The sequence below is a fragment of the Macaca nemestrina genome, chromosome 8 (assembly GCF_043159975.1).
Source record: "Macaca nemestrina isolate mMacNem1 chromosome 8, mMacNem.hap1, whole genome shotgun sequence".
Lineage (NCBI taxonomy): Eukaryota > Metazoa > Chordata > Mammalia > Primates > Cercopithecidae > Macaca > Macaca nemestrina.
Genome location: NC_092132.1, coordinates 2,035,984 through 2,053,283, shown reverse-complemented (window position 1 = coordinate 2,053,283; position 17,300 = coordinate 2,035,984). Strand labels below are relative to the sequence as shown.

The 17,300-nt window shown below is 57.1% G+C and overlaps 1 protein-coding gene across 6 annotated transcripts; it reads left to right on the top strand.

Annotated features, from left to right (window-relative positions):
- The first annotated feature begins 10,737 nt into the window (after nt 1-10,737).
- Nucleotides 10,738-15,059, top strand: LOC112427822 (ZFP41 zinc finger protein). Of its 6 annotated transcripts, none has more exons than XM_024794932.2 (3): nt 10,738-11,041; nt 12,047-12,221; nt 13,542-15,059. In XM_024794932.2, exon 3 carries the CDS (start codon nt 13,699-13,701, stop codon nt 14,293-14,295), a length of 597 nt encoding a protein of 198 aa, XP_024650700.2. In that variant the 5' UTR covers nt 10,738-11,041; nt 12,047-12,221; nt 13,542-13,698; the 3' UTR covers nt 14,296-15,059. The 6 variants fall into 6 exon arrangements, with proteins under 6 accessions (XP_024650700.2, XP_070923798.1, XP_024650698.2 ...); XM_071067697.1 differs by lacking the exon at nt 12,047-12,221 and adding an exon at nt 11,507-11,648; XM_024794930.2 differs by lacking the exon at nt 12,047-12,221.
- Nucleotides 15,060-17,300: the final 2,241 nt, after the last annotated feature.

Here is a 17,300-nt window from a genome sequence, read left to right as displayed (position 1 = left end):
AACCGATGAGCGGCCGCAGGGGCTCCCAGATGCGCCTCCCCACGGAGGAGGGTGCAATATTGCACCACAGTTATGCAAAATGGTAGCCTTGGGCCGGGTGCAGTGGCTCACGCCTGTAATCCCAGCACTTTGGGAAGCCAAGGCCAGCGGATCACCTGAGGTCAGGAGTTCGAGACCAGCCTGGCCAACATGGTGAAACCCCCATCTCTACTAAAAATACAAAAAAGAAAAAAAAAACTAGCCAGGCGTGGTGGCAGGCACCTGTAATCCCAGCTACTTGGGAGGCTGAGGCAGGACGATCGCTTGAACCCAGGAGGCAGAGGCTGCAGTGAGCTGAGATCGCGCCACTACACTCCCGCCTGGGCGACAGAGCGAGACTCCATCTCAAAAAAAAAAAAAAAAGGAAGGAGGCCCCTGCTCATATGTCAGGATTTAGGCCCAGGAGACCCAGGGGTGAGCAGAATGTGAGGGACTGAGAGCTCAAGGCTGAGTCGGCTTGGAAGAAAAGTCAAGGTGATTGAGCTCCGTGCGAACAGAGCTGGTTGTGTGCTGTTTTGCTTTTTTTTTTTTTTTTTTTTTTTCAGAGACAGGCACTCACCTTCCCACCCAGGTGGGAGTGCAGTGGCGTGATCTCGACTCACTGCCGCCTCGACCTCTCAGGCTCAAGCCATCCTCCCACCTCAGCCTCCCAAGTAGCTAGGACCACAGGCACGCACCAATACACCTGGCTGCTTTTTTGGTGTTTTTTGTAGAGACAGAGTCTCACTGTATTGCCCAGAATGGTCTCAAACTCCTGAGCACAAGTGATCCTCCCGCCTCGGCCTCCTAAAGTGCTGGCATCACAGGCGTGAACCACGGTGCCCAGCCACGTTGCCATAGTTTGGGTTTGGTTTGGTTTTATTGTGTTTTGGCACAGCCCTTGGTCAAACCTTGCAGAAAACAGAAAACTGACTGGCTTCAACTGGCGTGGGAAAACCTGGGTACCCTCTCCTGTTTCCCTAAAGGCGCCCAGGCCATCAGCTTCATGAGCACCCAGCGGATAGGGTGTGCCTGGTACCACCGCGGGAGGGCCAGCTGTGGACACAAGGAGGACGGACGAAAGGTTGAGACTGACCCCAGCCAGTGCGGATCTCATGCGCCGGCTGCTGGGTTCTCCTCCCGGTGGCCACCCACCTTCACGCTCTGCCCTCGCACCCTGGGGCCACGAGGCCAGACTGGGCTTCCATCTGCCACGTTCCTGGCGTGCACTTTAGGCGGGCACGTTGCTCCAGTTCTCCCTCTGTGCCACGACAGCAGTTACAACTGAGGGCTCTGGGTGCACACGAGTGTGCAGTGAAGGTCAGGCATCCATGAGGTCCACCGTCACACACTCCCGAGGGACCCCCAGCCAGTGCTGCACGACCCCCGGGGTCACAGCAGGCTCTGTCTTAACCACGTGCTAGGTTGTCCTGTAAATCAGTCCCAAGGCCACACACAAACCCCAGGATCACACAGATCTCCCTCAGGTGCTGGGGGCCTTGGTCCAGCCACCCCCTGCCTGTTGCCCACACTCCACAGTGATGCACCCCACTGCTTATATCTCTGGTGGACTCATATCACCCTCCCCCAGGCACCATGGTACAGGCCTATCTCTTCCTGGGCCCAGGTCTCTTCTACCCAGGATCCCATCTCCCCTGGACTGTGATGTGGGCGGCCTCAGCACTATGAGGCCAGGTGTCTGCTTTCCCCACAGACACAGGACTCTTGGATCTTCCCCGCCAGCTCCCTGGACCCAGGGCCGTGCAGCTTGGTTGGCTTAAGACCACAGCTCACCCCCGCTGAGGATTCCAAGGAGCATAATAGCTATGACAGAAATAATCTTAGAACAGACCTCTTCAGAGCCCTGGGAGGAGATGACTGTGACCTTCATCACTCCCATCCTACAGATGAGGAAACTGAGGCACGGGAAGGCTAAGTGCCTTGCCCAGGACCAGACGGCAATTCTGAGGCAGTGCTGGGATCTGAGCGTAGGCAGCCTGGCTCCTGGGTCCACACACTCATCCCTACCCACAGCCCTCTAACATGGTGGGACGACCTGTGCTTTGTCATGCACAGCGGCCTTCCAACCTCTGCCAGCTGCACAGAACAGGTGTGGACAAGGCCTTGGCCGTGCACCATACACAGGATGGTGTCTGCCTTGGAGAATCATGAAGCAGCACTGCTCTCCAGGGCCAGGCGGGCTGACGCCAAGTGCTGGCTCCACAGCTTACTTGCTGTGCAAATCAGCCCGGTCCCCTGCCCTCTCTGAGCCGTGGTTCTTCATCTATAAAATGATGGTGTCCATGGTTCCTACCACACTGAGCTGGGAGGATTACACACACAGCACCTCCTGTGAGGCACGTGGTGCAGGACTAACATAGTCCTGGCAGTTATGCAAATGGCCAATTCACCAAAGCCAGTGTGACTGCAAAACAGCCACAGAGCTTGCACTTGTTATCTGTTGCTACATAACCCATTCCCCCAACATGTACTGGCTGGAACAGCAAACGCTTCTCTCAAGCTTCTGTGGGTCCGGCTCACAGGAGCAGCTCAGCAGGTGCCTCGGGCTCAGGGTCCCTCGTGGGGTTGCAGCCGTGCTGTCCGCTGGAGCTGTGTCATCTGGGGCTGGCTCCCCAGGCAGCTGTTTCTCACAACACGATCGTCTCCATAGGCTCTGGGTTTCCTCACAACATGGCGGCCGGCTTCTCCCAGAGCAAGTGACCAGAGGGTGAGGGCAGTCGGACGCCATGGAGCCCCTCGGGACGTGTGTCTGAAGTCACTCTGTCGGGACCTCTGTTTATTTATTCTGTCTGTGGAAGTGAGTCACTCAGCCCAGGCCATACTCAAGGAGGCGAGTGAGGTTCTATCTCTGGATAGGAGGAGTGGCCAAGAGTTTTACCTCAGGTTTTAAAATAGAACCATTTCATTTTCACTGACCACTTCCATTCGCTGTTCGTTACAGCTCTGTAAGAAAAATTGCCTCTGTGTCCCAGGTCCTGGCTGCTGCCAGATGACAGAGAGATGGGAAACAGAAGGTTGTAAAGAAACACGCTCCCAAAATACATTCCTGACTCTGTGTCCCCACAGACAGATGCTCCATGGCCATATCTGTATGCATGAGAACATGGCCATGGGCCGTGGTACTTGCTGTCTGTCCCTCTGCCAGGACAGTCCCTCTGCTGCAGACAGCATGGCATGCCCACCATCCCTCTTTCAGTCTCTGAGGAGGCTTCCCTGAGGCCATGCCGCGGTGCTCAAGGGTTGCAGGAAGCAAAACCGCGAATGAGGGAGGCTGCTGCTGGTGTGAAGTGAAGCGTGGACACACGTCCTTTGTTCCAGCACCGCGAATGGAGAAACCTGCTCTTCCCCACCTCCCCACCGCTGTACGTCAGGTGTCTGCCCAGGCGTGCAGCCCACTCTTCCTCTGGGCTGCTGGGCTGCTCCTGTGCTGAGACCATGCTGTCCCAGTTACTGTTGCTTCCAAAGGGCTGTGTCTGCTTGAGAAAACTCTCTTCCAGTGTTCTCCGTTGGTTCCTCAGCTGTGTCTTACCATTGGTATTTCCATGTAAGTTCTAGAATTAGCTTTCCTTTTTCTTTAAGTTTCTTTTTTTTTGTTTGTTTTTTAAAGACAAGGTCTCACTCTGTCTTCCAGGCTGGAGTGCACCAGCACAATCATGGGTCACTGCAGCCTCAGCCTCCCAGGCCCAAGCGATCCTCCTGCCTCAGCCTCCCGAGGAGCTGGGACTACAGCATGTGCCACCATGCACAGCGAATTTTTTTTTTTTTTTTTTTGAGACAGGATCTCATTGTGTTCCCAGGCTATTCTCAAAATTCTGGGTTCAATCCTCCTGCCTTGGCCTCCCGAAGTGTTGTGATTACAGATGTGAGCCACCACGCCTGGCCTAGCTTTTCAAGTTTACAAAAGTCTTGCTAGGATTTTGACGGGAATTGCATTGCATCTGTGAGGTGCAATTGAGAGCTGACATTTTAAAAATACTAAGTCAGGCAGTTCATGAGCTCGGGCTTCATCACCATTTCTTTGGCTCTTGTTTAATGTCTCCCAAAAACACTGTGTAATTTTCCCCATGAAGATCCTCCACACGTTTCGTTGGATTGATTCCAAGTTACTTTATGCCTTTGATGTTGTAAATGGTGTCTTTCCATTTTCATTTTCATGTGACCCTCAGAACTGGCTTCTGATGACCCTAAAGTAGAATCCTCACTCCTAGTCAAGACCCACAGGCTCCAGAGCCCTCACCTCCTCCTCTCTGGCTTCCCAGGAGACCAGCTTGATAGAGGCCTCCTTGGCCCCCCAGCTCTAGGTGGACCAGCGGTGGGGCGAGAGGACTCTGCCCACCCCGGCTCCAGCTCCTCAGCCTCCCCTTCTAGGAGCTCAACTGAATGGGCAGTGAGAAGTGGGGGCTCTCCAAGCCAGCCTGCTTCCCAGGGCTAGCCCGAGGCCGGCGGGGGCCTCATGCCCTGCCTGGGGCCTGCTTCTCTTGCCTGCCCTGCCTTACCTAACATCATAAACTTCACCCTGGAAAGAGCCCTGATGTGGTGGGTGGGCAATGCCCTGGGAGGGGCTCAGACCCCAGTCCACGCAAGGAGATTCATCCTGCAGAGAAACCCCGTGAAATCCCAAGGGGAGAACATTCACCCTGTGAGTGCAATGAACTCAGAGAAACCTTTAGGTCTAGGTAACATGTTACCAACACCAGAGAATCCACACAGAGAATTTGCATAGGAAGAAGCCCTGGCCGGGTATGTGGCTCATGCCTGTAATTCCATGCTTTGGGAGGCCGAGACAGGCAAATGGCTTGAGTCCAGGGGTTCAAGATCAGCCTGGGCAACATAGCAAGGCCCTATCTCTACAAAAAAAAAAAAAAACTGAAAAAATTAGCCAGGTATGGTGGTGCACACCTGTGGTCCCAGCGACTCAGGAGGCTGGGGCAGGAGGATCGCTTGAGCCAGGGAGGTTGAAGCTGCAGCGAGCAGAGATAGAGCCACTGCACTCCACCCTAGGCGACAGAGCAAGACCCTGTCTCAAAAAGAGAAAGAAAAAAGAAGCCTTGCAATGATCCTGAGAATGGACTTTTTTTTTTTTTTTTTTTTTTTTTGAGACGGAGTCTCGCTCTGTCGCCCAGGCTGGAGTGCAGTGGCGCGATCTCGGCTCACTGCAAGCTCCGCCTCCCGGATTCACGGAGAATGGACTTTTAAATGTAGCTTGGATGAGCTGGACGAACTACAGCCTCTCTGCACAGAGTGGGTTTATGCTGGAAGGGAGCTTCTTCTACTGCCCAGCCTGTACCACACCGGATCAGTTACCTCCGAGTGAGTCCGTTAGTGGGTGAACACGGGAAAGATTATTTAATTGGAAAATAAATGGATTGACCACCAATGTCTTGTCATAGATTATAAGCCCGAGGGGCAGGTGTTAATTCTTCCAATTAAATTGGTGTGACATAGAATTAAGGAATGTGCCCACAGGTAAGGAGCTGAGGTTTCTTGGAAGAATGATTCCGCTCAGCGGCCTGACATCTTTGTGTCTCTTGCTTGTTCTGCATCCAAAAGCCTCACTGGTTCACTTGTTCACGCAGTGGCCTCGCCTGTGCTCCAAAACAGAGGTTCCGGACCCCGGCCGCACACAAGAACCATCTGGGAGTGATTTTTCAAAACACTGATGTTAGATGCCGGCCCCTCTGCCCCTACGCCAGCGGCGGTGGAATCTCTTAGAGGTGAGGGCCTGGTCAGCATTTCTCCAAGCTCTTAGGAGTTTCAGATGAGCAGCCGGAGGCCAGGCGCGGTGGCTCACGCCTGTAATCCCAGCACTTTGGGAGGCCAAGAGAGGCGGATCACGAGGTCAGGAGATCGAGACCATCCTGGCTAACACGGTGAAACCCCGTCTCTACTAAAAAAATACAAAACAACTAGCCGGGCGAGGTGGCGGGCGCCCGTAGTCCCAGCTACTCGGGAGGCTGAGGCAGGAGAATGGCGTGAACCCGGGAGGCGGAGCTTGCAGTGAGCTGAGACTCCGTCTCATTAAAAAAAAAAAATGAGCAGCCCGAGCTGTGCCCTGCTGCACCAGGGAGCTTGTGCCATCTGCTGCCCCTCTCTAGGCCAGGCCACGTGCCTGCTCCCCAGGGCTGGCCCGGTCATCAGAGTCACTGGGATGCTTCTAAAATTAGAGGTTATGAGGCTTAACCCCAATGGCATTCTGTTTGACCAGCTCTTGGATGATGTCTGGAAATCTCTTTTTTTTTTTTTCTTAAAAGGATTCCAAACTAATTCTGATTATGAGCAGGTTTAGGAATCAGTGCCATAAAGGGTGTGAAAACCAAGGTAGCAGCTCTCCTGCCAGGCAGAGAAGACCTAGGCACTCCCTAGGCCCTGCCATGCCCCACACCATCCTGGGCATCCTCCATCTTCACACCCTTTGGTCTTCACTAAAGATCCCATGAGATCCAGTTCCTACCCCATCATGCAGGAGGGAATGATGAGGGCACTGACCATCATGCAGGAGGGAACGCTGAGGGCACTGAACATCGAGTGGGAGGGGACGCCAAGGACACATGAACATCGTGCGGGAGGGGATGCCGAGGACACGTGAACGTCGTGCAGGAGGGGACGCCGAGGACACGTGAACATCATGGGGGAGGGGATGCCGAGGACACGTGAACGTCGTGCGGGAGGGGACGCTGAGGGCACTGAACATTGTGCAGGAGGGAACGCTGAGGACACGTGAATGTCGTGCAGGAGGGAACAGAGGGCACTGAACGTCATGCAGGAGGGAACGCTGAGGGCAACAACCAAGCAGCATTTTCAAAAGTCTCAAGAGAAGGAAGAAAGCCATGAACTATGCAGCCGTTCAAGATTTCCTTCAAGGAATTACAGCGCCAGGAGAGCAGTTTTAAACTTGCCAGAGCTCAGGGGTCCTGCAACTATAGGCCCATCAGGAGGAACCTCCTAAATGGGCTTCCTCCAACCACAAGCTGCTGGGAGAACCTCAGCCATAAGACCCACAGGGGTGATACATTGAATGGCAGACCCAACATGGAAAGAGAAGTGCAGGCGAGAGGGGAAGAACCATATGTGCTGTGTGTGCTCTGACAAAGTTGAAATAGCATGACTTCAAAACAACGGGAGGAGGAGGAGGAGGCAGAGGAGGAGGGGGAGGAGGAAGAGGAGGAGGAGAAAGAGAAGAAGGAGGGGGAGGCAGAGCAGGAGGAGGGGGAGGCGGAGGAGGAGGAGGAGGAGGAGGAGGAGGAGAAGGAAAAGAGAAAAGCTGCACAGGCAATAGGGAAAAGTGAAAGGGCACCATTCAATCCAACAAGCCAGACAGTAAGCCACTCAGGAGGAAAGCAGTTCTCTGTCCCTCTCTAAGCTAAGAGACTGAAATGCCTGTCTCCTGTCCTCAGTTCTCTTCCCTGGTGGCTGTCCCTGCAGAGCAGACTGGGGCCCCCACCCACTAGCAATAGGACTCCCACATCAGAACACAGGATGGTGACCCAGAGGTGCCCAGGCAGCCGTGGGAGGCAGCCCGCTACCCAGAACAAGAGGCCCGGGCTTCCGGGCAGCTCCAGCCTTTGCAGCACGCAGGCAGGGCACAAAACAGGGATGTGTAAAAGAAATGAGGAGCACAGACACGGCAAAGCCTGGGGCCCCCAGCCCCTCCTCAGAGAGGCTACCTCTGTGGGAACCTCTGCAGGAAAGGAGTCCTCAGCCCTTGGAGCTTCTTTCCATATTTACAGGGCAGCTGGAGAGGGAGGTCTGGTGACAGTGGGAGATTCCGGGTCAGGGAAATGGCCTCTGCCCACATATCATATACCAATGCTGTTGGCACCACATGGAGTCCCTGGTGGGCTTGCCCAGCCACCACCATGCCCCTAAAGGGACTGGAGGGGTCACCAGGCTCATTTAGAAGGCAAGGGACTGTCTCTTTTGAGGACACCTTTCTCCTTCCTCTGCTTTTTTTTTTTTTTTTTTTTTTGAGACGGAGTCTCGCTTTGTCACCCAGCTGGAGTGTGGTGGCATGATCTCAGCGTCACTGCAACCTCTGCCTCCCAGGTTTAAGCAATTCTTTCTGCCTCAGCCTCCCAGGTAGCTGGAACTATAGGCACATACCACCACACCCAGCTAATTTTTGTATTTTTAGTAGAGACGGGTTTTCACCATGTTGGCCAGGCTGGTCTCGAACTCCTGACCTCAAGCAATCCACCCACCTTGGCCTCCCAAAGTGCAGGGGTTACAGGCATGAGCCACCGCGCCCAGCCTGCCATTCTTATTGTCAGTCTTATTCTCTCAGCCCCATCAGTCATCCATTGCTCAATAAATATGGATTAGGCACCTGCTATGGGCTAAGTGTTGGCCCCTGGTAATACAAAGATTAAAAAGACAAGCCCTGACCGAGGGTCATGTATGGCATGTAACCTGTGTGGACAGCTACCCAGGCAGCCTTGGCCTGAGGATGGCAGGGGTGAGGCTGGGGCTGGCACAGAGGAGCTTAAACAGGTGGAGTCTTAAAAAACAGGAAAGAGTCCTTCCAGTGGAGGCGGAGCAGGGGTGTTCAAGGCCCAGGGCTGAGGCATGCAGCTGATGGTGTGTGGCAGGGCAAGCACTTGCTGCTGAGTCTCCTGGGAGGTGAAAGGGTGGTGAGAGGGGCAGCTTGCAAGTATGTGCAGGCCCCTTTGCAGCTGCTAAGGGACCCAGACCTCATCCTGCAGGACGGGCATGAAGCTGGGAGGGCTACTGCGGGTTTGCCCTGTAAGTCAGCCCCTCCAGCTTCTATAGGAGGGGTGGACAGGGGAGCCCAAATGAAGGCAGGGAGACCCCAGGGCAGGGCACAGAAGTAGTACTGGTGAGAGGAGATGGGGCTCCAGCCGGGACAGAGGAAGCAGGCTGTGCAAGAGGGGTTGGTTGAAAACATTGGTAGGTAGGGCAACCTGCTCGGCTCCCCTTCCACACTGTGGAAGCTTTGTTCTTTTGCTCTTTACAATAAATCTTGCTGCTGCTCAAAAACAAAAACAAAAACAAAAACATTGGGAAGTAAAAGCAACAGGATGGGAGAGGGGGGTGGGATGAGGAGGGAGCAGAACTGCCTGGTTTTCAACACCTTGCTAAGTCCAGGAGGCAGCTGGAGAGAGGGCTGGGTGGGGGCAGGCAGTTCCTAGGGTGCCACGGCACCAGCAGCACCTAAGATCTCCACCCACGTTCACTCAGTCCACAAAACACGAGGCCCAGCACACACCAGGCACCCAGAACAAGCACAGGTGGCAGCCTTCAAAGAGCTGATTTGCATGGGAGTGTGGGAGTGTGGGATAATTAATAATAAATATAATAAGGAAATCATATAGAAAGTGGAAATGGGAAGGGTTGTGGGTGGAGGGGGCAGCATGCTGCGGATATCCTAAGGAGATCCCCCAGCGCCAGCCCCATGCCCATAGTTCCCTTGGCTACAGGTGGCACCTGTGACTTGAATCTGAGTAGAACTGGGCGGAGGGGGTGGCATGTCACCCACAATTAGGTTCTGTTCCATAGGACTCCATCTGGGGGTGGGGCTCTCCCTCGGACCCTGGGGAAGTGACCATCCTGTGAACTGCCCACCCTCACAGATGGCCACACAGCAGGGGCCAGTAGGCAGCCCCCGGGAGCTGAGAACAGTTCCTGCTGGCCCTGGGTCCTACAAGCACCAGGACATGACTTCTGCCAGCAATCGCATGAGGTGGAAAGCAATCCTTCCCCAGTCCAGCCTCCAGATGAGAACACAGCGGATGACCTGAGCTGAGGACCCAGCTAAGCCTGGCCTTCTGGCCCACAGAAGCCTTGAGATAACAGGCGGATGTCGTTTTAGGACACCCAGTTTGCGGTACGTGGCGGGCCTGGCGGCGCAGTGCGATTTGGACGGGCAGGAAGTGGAGTGAGCGCAGCCAGCGCTGGGAGCATATCCCGGAGCGCTGCCTACGGCGGGAGGAGCCGCAAGGGCCGCGGGGTGGGAGACGGCTGGCCCGGGCGTGCACGCGGCGGCGGCGGTGGTGGAGGCGGTGCCCGCCCAGCTAGGGGACGCGTCGGTTCTCCTTCCGCGCTGAAGGCGCAGGTAGCGACTTCCTGTGGAGGCACGCGGTGGACGCCACGGAGGCTGAGGCTGGGGGTGGGCAGGGAGCGGCCTCAAGGACAAGCCTCCCGGCGCGCGGCCGCGATCTCCCCGCTGGGGGCCGGGAGCCAGAAGCCCACGCGCGTCGGATCCGGAAAGCCTGGTGGGCGCAGCCTAACTGACTGGGTCGGCTAGGGGAAGCGCTATGGGGGCGGGGCCTCGCGGGGCGGGGTCGGTGGGGGCGGGGCATGAGGGTGATGGTTCAGGGCGGGGCTTTCAGGGGCGGGACATAGGGCGGAGCCTGGGGCGGGGCATGAGGGGAGCCGGCTCCGGGAGGAGCTTTCGGGGGTGGGCCTTTCGGGGACGGGACATGAGGGCGGAGCATGAGGGGGCGGGGCATGAGGGGAAGCCAGCTCGAGAAGGAGCTTCCGGAGGCGGGGCCTGCTCGGGGCGGGACCTGATCAGGGCGGAGCCTTCGGGAGGGTGCCTGCCATAAAGGACTGTGAAGGGGCGGGGTCAGTTGGGGGAGGAACCTGCGGACGAGACGGCGGTTAGGGGTGGAGCCTGAGTGGGCGGGGCATGATCGGGGCGGGGTCTTCGGGGCGGAGTCGGCTGGGGGTGGATCCGTTCGGGCCGAGCCCTCCACCGCTCACCACCACCGAGTCCAGCCCCGGCTCCTAGCGTGGCCGCCGGAAGGGGCGGGTCAGCGGGCAGGCATTTCCTGCGGGTGCCTAGGGCTGACGGGGTCCGGACGGGGACCTGGACGCAGGCAGGGGCGGGAGCGGCGGGGCGGTGCAGCATCTAGGCCTTCCCTTTCCTGCCTCCGGACCCCGTGAGGGGCGCGCGCCTCTCCCCGCCTTCCAGCAGTCCTAGTAGGGCCCGGGCGAGTCCGCGTTCTGCAGCGGGAGGTCCTCGTCGCCCCTCGTCTCCAGCCAGGTACTCACTGGGCTCCTGCCCGCCGCCTCCGGCCCAGGACGCGCAGAGTTGGTATGGGCCCCGCCGCCTCCCCGCACCCCAGCGCTCCAGGGATGTGGCGAGACCTGGCTCTGAGCGCCTCCCAGGCGCCGGCCCCGAGGCCGACCTAGCTCCGCACGCGGGCCGCGGGGCTGTGGCGTTGAAAGGGGAACCTCTAACTAGGATCACGCACAAGACCCTGGCGGGTCCCTCCGCCTGGCTCAGATGCCTGGCATCTCAGGCCTTGGCACAGCTAGCTGGCCCCTGGCAGGCCGTGGACCCAGCAGGCTGTTTTAGTGCAGATAGCCCTTGAATCTCAAGCCCACCAATGTTCCAGTCTCTCCGTGAGACCCAGATCTCTGAAAGTAGTGGAGGGAGGCGCCAGGGTGAGTGAGGTTTCCTAGGTAGCCCCTACCGCCTGCGGATACCCAGAGCTTCATATTTTAGGTGAACGTTCCTCTGCCCAGAGAGGCGACGGGGCTCTGCCGGAGTTGCACGACAGAACCAGAACCCCAGCCTTTAGGGCTGTGGCAAGTGTGGGTTGCGCCATCTGTAACTAGCTAATCACTCCTGTCTACAGGCCTGTGAGGTGAGGCCAAGACAATCGCTGCGGTCCACTCCGTTTTTGTTTTGTGGGTGTGCGTGGGGTGGGGGTTGGGTTTTGTTTGTTTTGAGACGGAGTCTTGCTCTGTCGCCAGGCGGGAGTGCACTGGCGCTATCTTTGCTCACTGCAACTTCTGTCTCCTGGGTTCAAGCAATTCACTTCCCTCAGCTTCCCCACTAGCTGGGACTACAGGCACGCGCTACCACGCCCAGCTCATTTTTTGTATTTTAGTAGGGACGGGGTTTCACCATGTTGGCCAGGATGGTCTCTATCTCCTGACCTGTGATCCGCCCGCCTCGGCCTCCCAAAGTGCTGGAATTACAGGCGTGAGCCGCTGAGCCCGGCCAGTCCACTCTGTTCTTAACAAGTATTTTATTTCTCAGGGTGGGCAGCATGTAGAGAAGTGAGTCATTCCAGTCTCTGCCGGTTAGCACCTGCCAGCCTGAGTTGAGTCGACAGGACCATTATGGAGAATGTTCCTTGAGCACAGTATGTGACCAGGATCTGAAGATAAAAAAGACATGATCCTCACCTTCAGGAGCCTCTGCTGCCTAACATGTCAGTGACCAGCCACACGTGCAGCAACAAGTGTCTGGTAGAGGGAACAGTGCTATACAGCACGGAGGATCCCCACACAGGCCCCGGGCAGCAGGTGTCAGGCTCAGCAGGTTCACAAACACCCACCCCCGCCATGGAGTGGAGTGTGCAGAGAGCCAGATAGGTTTCTAACTGTGCCCTGGAGAGCTGCTCCTTCTCCAGCTCTGCCCTGCCCATGAGGCAAACAGCTGGTCGACTGATTTTTAGTGTTCGTTCTTGGTTCTCACCTTTGTTTCCTACCAGAGCTGGATCCTGGCCTCAAACTCCAGCCAGCTTAGGCTGTGATCCTCTGTCCTGGGCACCAGGGCTCCCCCTGCCCACCCCAGCAGAGATGCTGCTTTATGCCTGCATCCTCCCTCGGCACACGTGGCCTTCATCTTCAGTTCTGGCGCCCACCTAATCTGCCTCGTCCCACACGCCACCTCTAGATAGAGCCCTAGAAAGTGATGTTGGCCTGAAACTGAGTCATATAAACATTTTCCTGTAGAAAAGACCAGATCCTGTCCTTGTTGAGATAGGAAATCTGTAGTCAGTTTATGTGTTACCTGCACTTGTGGGGGAACGGAGGGAAGACCACGAACCTCCTCTTTACTTAACAAAGAGAATTCGAGGTATTTATGTGTTGAGATATGTCACTTACAACATGCATCTCAGCTCCACTTTCTACCTAGGCGCAACCCTGGCCCAAGAACTAATACAAAGGGTATGGAATATTATTTCTTAGAATATGACTGGGCATGGTGGCGCACACCTGTAGTCCCAGCTACTCAGGAAGCTGAGGTGGGAAGGATGTGACATGAGGGAGTCTGCTGGCTGCTGTGGTCCATGGCAGGGGGGCAGCCCTGGTTTCATGAGCTCAGAACCCAGCCCTGGGGGTTGGAAGCATCCTCCACTGGGCACGTGTGGGCCCTGCAGCCTGTAGCTCCAAAGCACAGTGACTGGTCCCAAGCCCAGTGTGGTGGAGACAGAGATTAGGGCAGGAACCAGGGGGATTCGGGGGTGGAGGAGGGAAGCCACAGGGCAGTTGATGGGCACATCAGATCCTGCGGATGTGGTGTGCAGACCCCAAACCCTGGCAGAGGAGCAAGGATTCTTTGGTGAGCAATTGATCCCTTCACCAAGACAAGGAAAGGCTGGGAGAGTGAGTCAGGTGGAGCTCCGGGGAGATCAGCAATTCCGTTTGAGACACTTGTGGAAGAACACATAGGGAGGGGCCGCACCCAAACCCCACAGCCCCTGAAATGCGAACCTTTAATCTGAGGTTCATGTTCTTCTCCCCAGCACCAAGAGGATGGTGGCCCTTGGCCTCCTGGTGCAGAGCATCAGTCCCGCGCTGGGAGTGTGGAGAGATGTGTGGGAAGCAAGCCGTTCTTGAGGAAGTGGGGCCCACAGAGAAGTCAGCAGCCCCTTAGCCCTCACGCTTCCAAGGAACAGAACGATGGAGAAGCCTGCAGGCAGAAAAAGGAAGACGCCGACCCCGAGGGAGGAAGCAGATGTGCAGAAGGGCATACTCAGAGAGGAGAAGGCGTCCGGGGACAGAAAGCCACCCGAGAGGCCCACTGTGCCCAGGAAACCCCGCACAGAGCCCCGCCTGAGTCCTGAAGACGAAGAGCACATCTTTGATGCCTTCGACGCTTCATTTAAAGATGACTTTGAGGGGGTTCCCGTGTTCATTCCTTTTCAGAGGAAGAAACCCTATGAGTGCAGTGAGTGTGGGCGGATGTTTAAGCACAAGACAGACCACATTCGCCATCAGAGGGTCCACACGGGAGAGAAGCCCTTCCAGTGTGTGCAGTGCGGGAAAGCCTTCCGGCACAGCTCCGACGTCACCAAACACCAGAGGACTCACACAGGAGAGAAGCCCTTCAAATGCGGGGAGTGCGGGAAAGCCTTTAACTGCGGCTCCAATCTCCTGAAACATCAGAAGACGCACACCGGGGAGAAGCCCTACGAATGCACGGACTGTGGGAAAGCCTTTGCCTACAGCTCCTGTCTCATCCGCCATCGGAAACGCCACCCTCGGAAGAAGCCCTGAGCTGGGGCCGTCTGTGGACTCAGGCCCTACAGTGCGAGCCTCACCGGCCGCTTGCTCCGTGGCTCCCTCGTGTTCAGCATCTGGTGGGGGCACAGGGCCATGTGCACTGTGTTCCGTGCCCTGGGGACCCCCGGAAAATCAGCCTGGTCAGATGTGGGAACGTGCAAACGAGTGAGCGACCTTTCCACTGCAGAGAATCTCTTTGGATCAAGACACTGCAGTAATGTAGAAGCCACGAGAGGCTCCTTGCAGCCACAGACCATTTTCCAGGTTCTTCGATGGCTCACGGGGCTCAGCACCAGAGAGCAGGGTGTGTTCACTGCCATCCGTGGGACGGGTTTGGGTCACCTCAGAGCACCCAGCAGGAGAGGCTCCTGGTGTGGCGGGCGGCCGAGCACTTCCCGCTGCCACCTGCCTGTGATGTCCTCTCTGCTTAAGCCTTTCATCTGCCGCTGAACGCCCCAGTCTGGACACTCTGCTCTCTGGGTCCCCGAGCTCTGCAGCGAGCCCCAGGACCACTCATCCCTTCCCGGCCTCTGTGCCCGAACTGTGCTTGGTTCTCTGGCTTCTCTCCTCCTGCTGGAGCGCCAGTCCCTGAGCTCAGACCCCGTCCCTGGAACTGGGCCACACCCCGCGCCCTCTTGGCCCAGCCTTGCTCCCAGAGAGGCGGCCTGACTTACCTGGATGGACTCGGGACAAAGGTTCCTCAGGACCTTGGACACCACCACCTGCTGAGCTTCCTGCCCCAGCCACGTGGTGGGGCCCCTGGGGTGCCCTCAGCAGCTTCAGTCCAGCCTGCATCTGCCCCTTGGCCTTCCGACGTTAGCGGTGGGCCCCAGCCCCACGGAGCAGCCCAGTATTCAGGTTAGTTCCATTTCTTCATGCCCGTACCAGTCCTGTCCCACCCCATGGCAGGTCCACAGGCCTGTGCCACCTTTGTGTCCATCCAGGAGCACTGTGGACAGGACCCTGTGCTCTCTAGGGACTGGTTTATAAGAGGGTAGAAAATGACTTTGTCAACCAGGAGGTAATATGGTTTTTTATTGGGAAATGTTGGCGCCTGTGTTGTCAGCTGTTTAGACATGAAACACTAATCATGGCCCTAGTCTTTGGGGATTCTGTCCTGGAAGGAGGGTCCCGATTCGAGCTGGAGACGGCCTTGGCCTTGTCCGTTGAACAGTCTCAGAAACGGAGTGGGGGACACTGCCTGGATAATGGAGAGCAGTCATGTCTGGGTGGAAACGTTTACTGGGTTAACACGTTTTTCCTGCCGCAGTCTTTCTGAGGGCTGTAATATTTCTGCCTGTCTGTGTAGGCCCCATACCAGCTTGGCCACCGTGGGGTCACTTGGAAAGAGAGCCTCTTGGCAGGCCTCCCCTCCCACTAGAAGGATGCTTCGATCCCTGCACTCAGACGTGTTGGAAGCACATTCCACATCAAAGTGGGTCTCTTCTCCCAGCTGCTCCCGCTGCTGGCCTGGCCAGAGGAGCCTGTTCCATGGCAGGGAGTCCTGAGTGCCGCCACTTGTAGTATCGTGAGGAGGTTGCCCGGCTCCCGGCCTCTCTCATGCCCACTGCCCATGGGCTGCACTGACAGATGCATCTCCTCACTTCCCCACAGAAATAGAAATAGCCTAGAACTAACCACACGGTCACCCACACTAGCTTTGCCTCTGGCCTGGTTAACGTTCTATATAGTAGGTCTGAGAGCCCAGCCCGTCACCTGCTCGCACTGGGTCCTGACCTGCAGGGCAGCATCTCCCAGATGGCTGCAGGGCTCTCTGAGGTCGGGTGACACTCAGTGCGTGAGCTGGCTGTGGACCCAGGCTGGTCTACCCAGAAGGCCCCACCACCACCACGCCCCCATGGCATTGCTGGTGTGGCTATGCTCGCCTGCGGGCCCTGCCTTGTTTGGGTTGAGGCTGTGTTGGCCTCATCAGACGTGTTGCCTGGGGGGGGTCTGCTCTCAGGACCGCACTGGAGGGGTCTCCCTGGGCACAGGTGAGCAGGTGACTCACCAGAGAGGAGCCGTGGCACCTGTGGCCTCCTGATGGTCCTGCCACCGCGGTCACTGCTGGAAGCATGGCCTTCGTGGCTTCTCAGTGGCCCATGGTCCCGGTGGGGGTAGGTAGGTGGCAGGTCCCGTGGTGCTGTGTACCTGCCTCGTTGATGACTGTGTCTCACACTGTTGGGCGTGTGCTGGGGAGGCCAGTCTTCCCGTGGGGCTCCCTGGGGCTGTGGTCAGCCCACTGCTGTCAGCAAGGGGGTGAGGGGGTAAGGGGGTGAGGGGGTAAGGGGGCAAGGGGGTGAGGGAGCGAGGGGCGGGCAGCCTCAGCCTCACCTAGATAGACTGCCCCTGGATGCCGCCGGCAGACCACGGCCAGTGTTGACCCCCACAGGGCAGAACATCTTGGTGGGCCCCCTGCCCCGGATCTCCTTATGCAGCCGTTCCCGGTATGTCCTTGAGGCTGGATGGCCTCAGCCAAGCTGTCACCAGGAGAGGAAGACTTGCACTCCCAGAAATGGACATCTCAGGAGGTGAAATTGTTCAGAAGCAGGCATCAGAGCACATGTGACGTGTGGTCCTGGATCGGAAGAGTTGCTTTGAAGGACTTGCTGGGACGTTTGGCTGACCTGGAGTGTAGACTCCAGGCACAGTCAACTGTAGGCACAGCCAGCACCAGCGCCGCAGGGACAGGGCAGTCCTCACTGACGCCCTCCTACTGCAGACGCACACCGAGGCTCTCGGCCGCAGAGCGTGACGCCTGCAGTTCATGCCAATGGTGTGTGCACGTCACTGGAGAGTGACAGGAGACTGGCTCAATGTCAGTCATGGGGAATCTAGAACACAGGTTGGCAAACTTTTCCGATGAAGGGTCAGTCAGGAAGTATTCTTGGCACTGCAGCCGTACGGCCTATGCCTTAGCACCCACAGGGGACCACAGAAGGTTGGGGACCACTGCTTGAAACAACTAGCTCTCCCATGAAGAGCAGGTCCCCACCCTG

Bases quoted from the DNA above. Each gene is read 5' to 3' on its own strand.
- LOC112427822 (XM_024794930.2), top strand. From the start codon at position 13,699: ATGGAGAAGCCTGCAGGCAGAAAAAGGAAGACGCCGACCCCGAGGGAG.